At 36.7% G+C, this 1,287-nt stretch overlaps 1 protein-coding gene across 1 annotated transcript in view; it reads left to right on the top strand.

Moving 5' to 3' along the window:
- Positions 1-752, top strand: part of LOC122787980 (glucose-6-phosphatase catalytic subunit 1-like) — a 25,223-nt gene extending 24,471 nt beyond the window's left edge. Inside the window, exon 5 of the mRNA XM_044054908.1 lies at positions 232-752. Within this exon, the coding sequence (XP_043910843.1) occupies positions 232-752 (521 nt within the window). The remainder of the gene's footprint in view (positions 1-231) is intronic.
- Positions 753-1,287: the final 535 nt, after the last annotated feature.

Here is a 1,287-nt window from a genome sequence, read left to right as displayed (position 1 = left end):
ATATTTGTAATTAAATCAACAGACTGTGCAAGAAATGTGAGTTCAAATCGTATAGCAGTACTAAATATGTACCATGTATTTTATATGTGACAAAAGACAGAATGCACAACAATACCTCCCATTTTGGTGTAATCTATGTTTGTAAGCTATGTTTTCAAATGTTGTTTGATAATTCAAATTATCTTTAAAAGTTTCTGTTATTTACTTTTTATTTTTGTTTGTTTTGTCTAGGTATTCTTGTAGCTGAAATGTTCAGTCATACTCACCTAATTTACAAGTCTAACTTGAAAAAGTATATCCAAACCACTCTCTTTCTGTTTATCTTTGCTCTTGGATTTTACCTTTTCCTGAAAGCATTTGGAGTGGATCTTCTGTGGTCTGTGGAGAAAGCTAAGAGGTGGTGTGCCAATGACAAGTGGATTCACATCGACACAACCCCCTTTGCTGGCCTCCTAAGGAACCTGGGTACCCTCTTTGGACTTGGGTTAGCTCTCAACTCCCAGTTTTATGTTGACGGTTGTAAAGGGAATCAAGGTCAAAGACTCAGCTTCAAACTCAGCTGCATTGTGTTTTCCATAATAGTTCTACATTTATTTGACTCCTTCAAACCACCAGCTAAGATTGAACTGCTATTTTACTTCTTGTCCTTCTGCAAGAGTGCTGCCGTACCTCTTACAGCTGTAGCGATCATCCCATACTGTCTGTCTCACATGGTGAACACACCCAACAAGAAGCATTTTAGCACAGACTAAAATTCTGCTGGTTTTGAATGTAAAAGGACTACTTTTATACTGTTCAATTACTGTTTTATTTATTTTAGTTTTGGTAATACTGTAAGAGTCTTGAAGTGCAAGTGTTAAGTTCAATGGTGGGTATACTTTATGGTTTGAGCTTGAAAATTCCATTATTTAGTGGACTTCTGCTTTTTCAAGTCATTTTTACACGAAACATTAAAATTAACATTAGACAGAAGTACAGGTAAAGGTGAAGAGAAGATGAAGAGAGAGGGTGAGAGAGTGAGAGCACGAGAGAGAGAGAGAGGGGGAAATTGAAAGACACCTGTGTTGGATTATAAATTTAAAGTCAGCATTATCATGAACCTCATAATGTAGGATACTGCATGCATTGTTTCAAAGGTAGAGGTTAAAGCTCTCACCCTGGTTTTAGTACAGGTGCTCCAAAAAGCTTTGAGAATTACTGAGATTAGTGTTCAAAATTTAATTTTGTATGCAAGCATGCTTATTTCAAACGCACATGTTCCTATCCAAGTCAAGGCACCACACCTCT

This window comes from Protopterus annectens, chromosome 13.part0 (assembly GCF_019279795.1).
Source record: "Protopterus annectens isolate FY-2018-M chromosome 13.part0, PAN1.0, whole genome shotgun sequence".
Classification (NCBI taxonomy): Eukaryota; Metazoa; Chordata; order Ceratodontiformes; family Protopteridae; genus Protopterus; species Protopterus annectens.
This window is presented reverse-complemented; position numbering and strand designations above follow the sequence as displayed.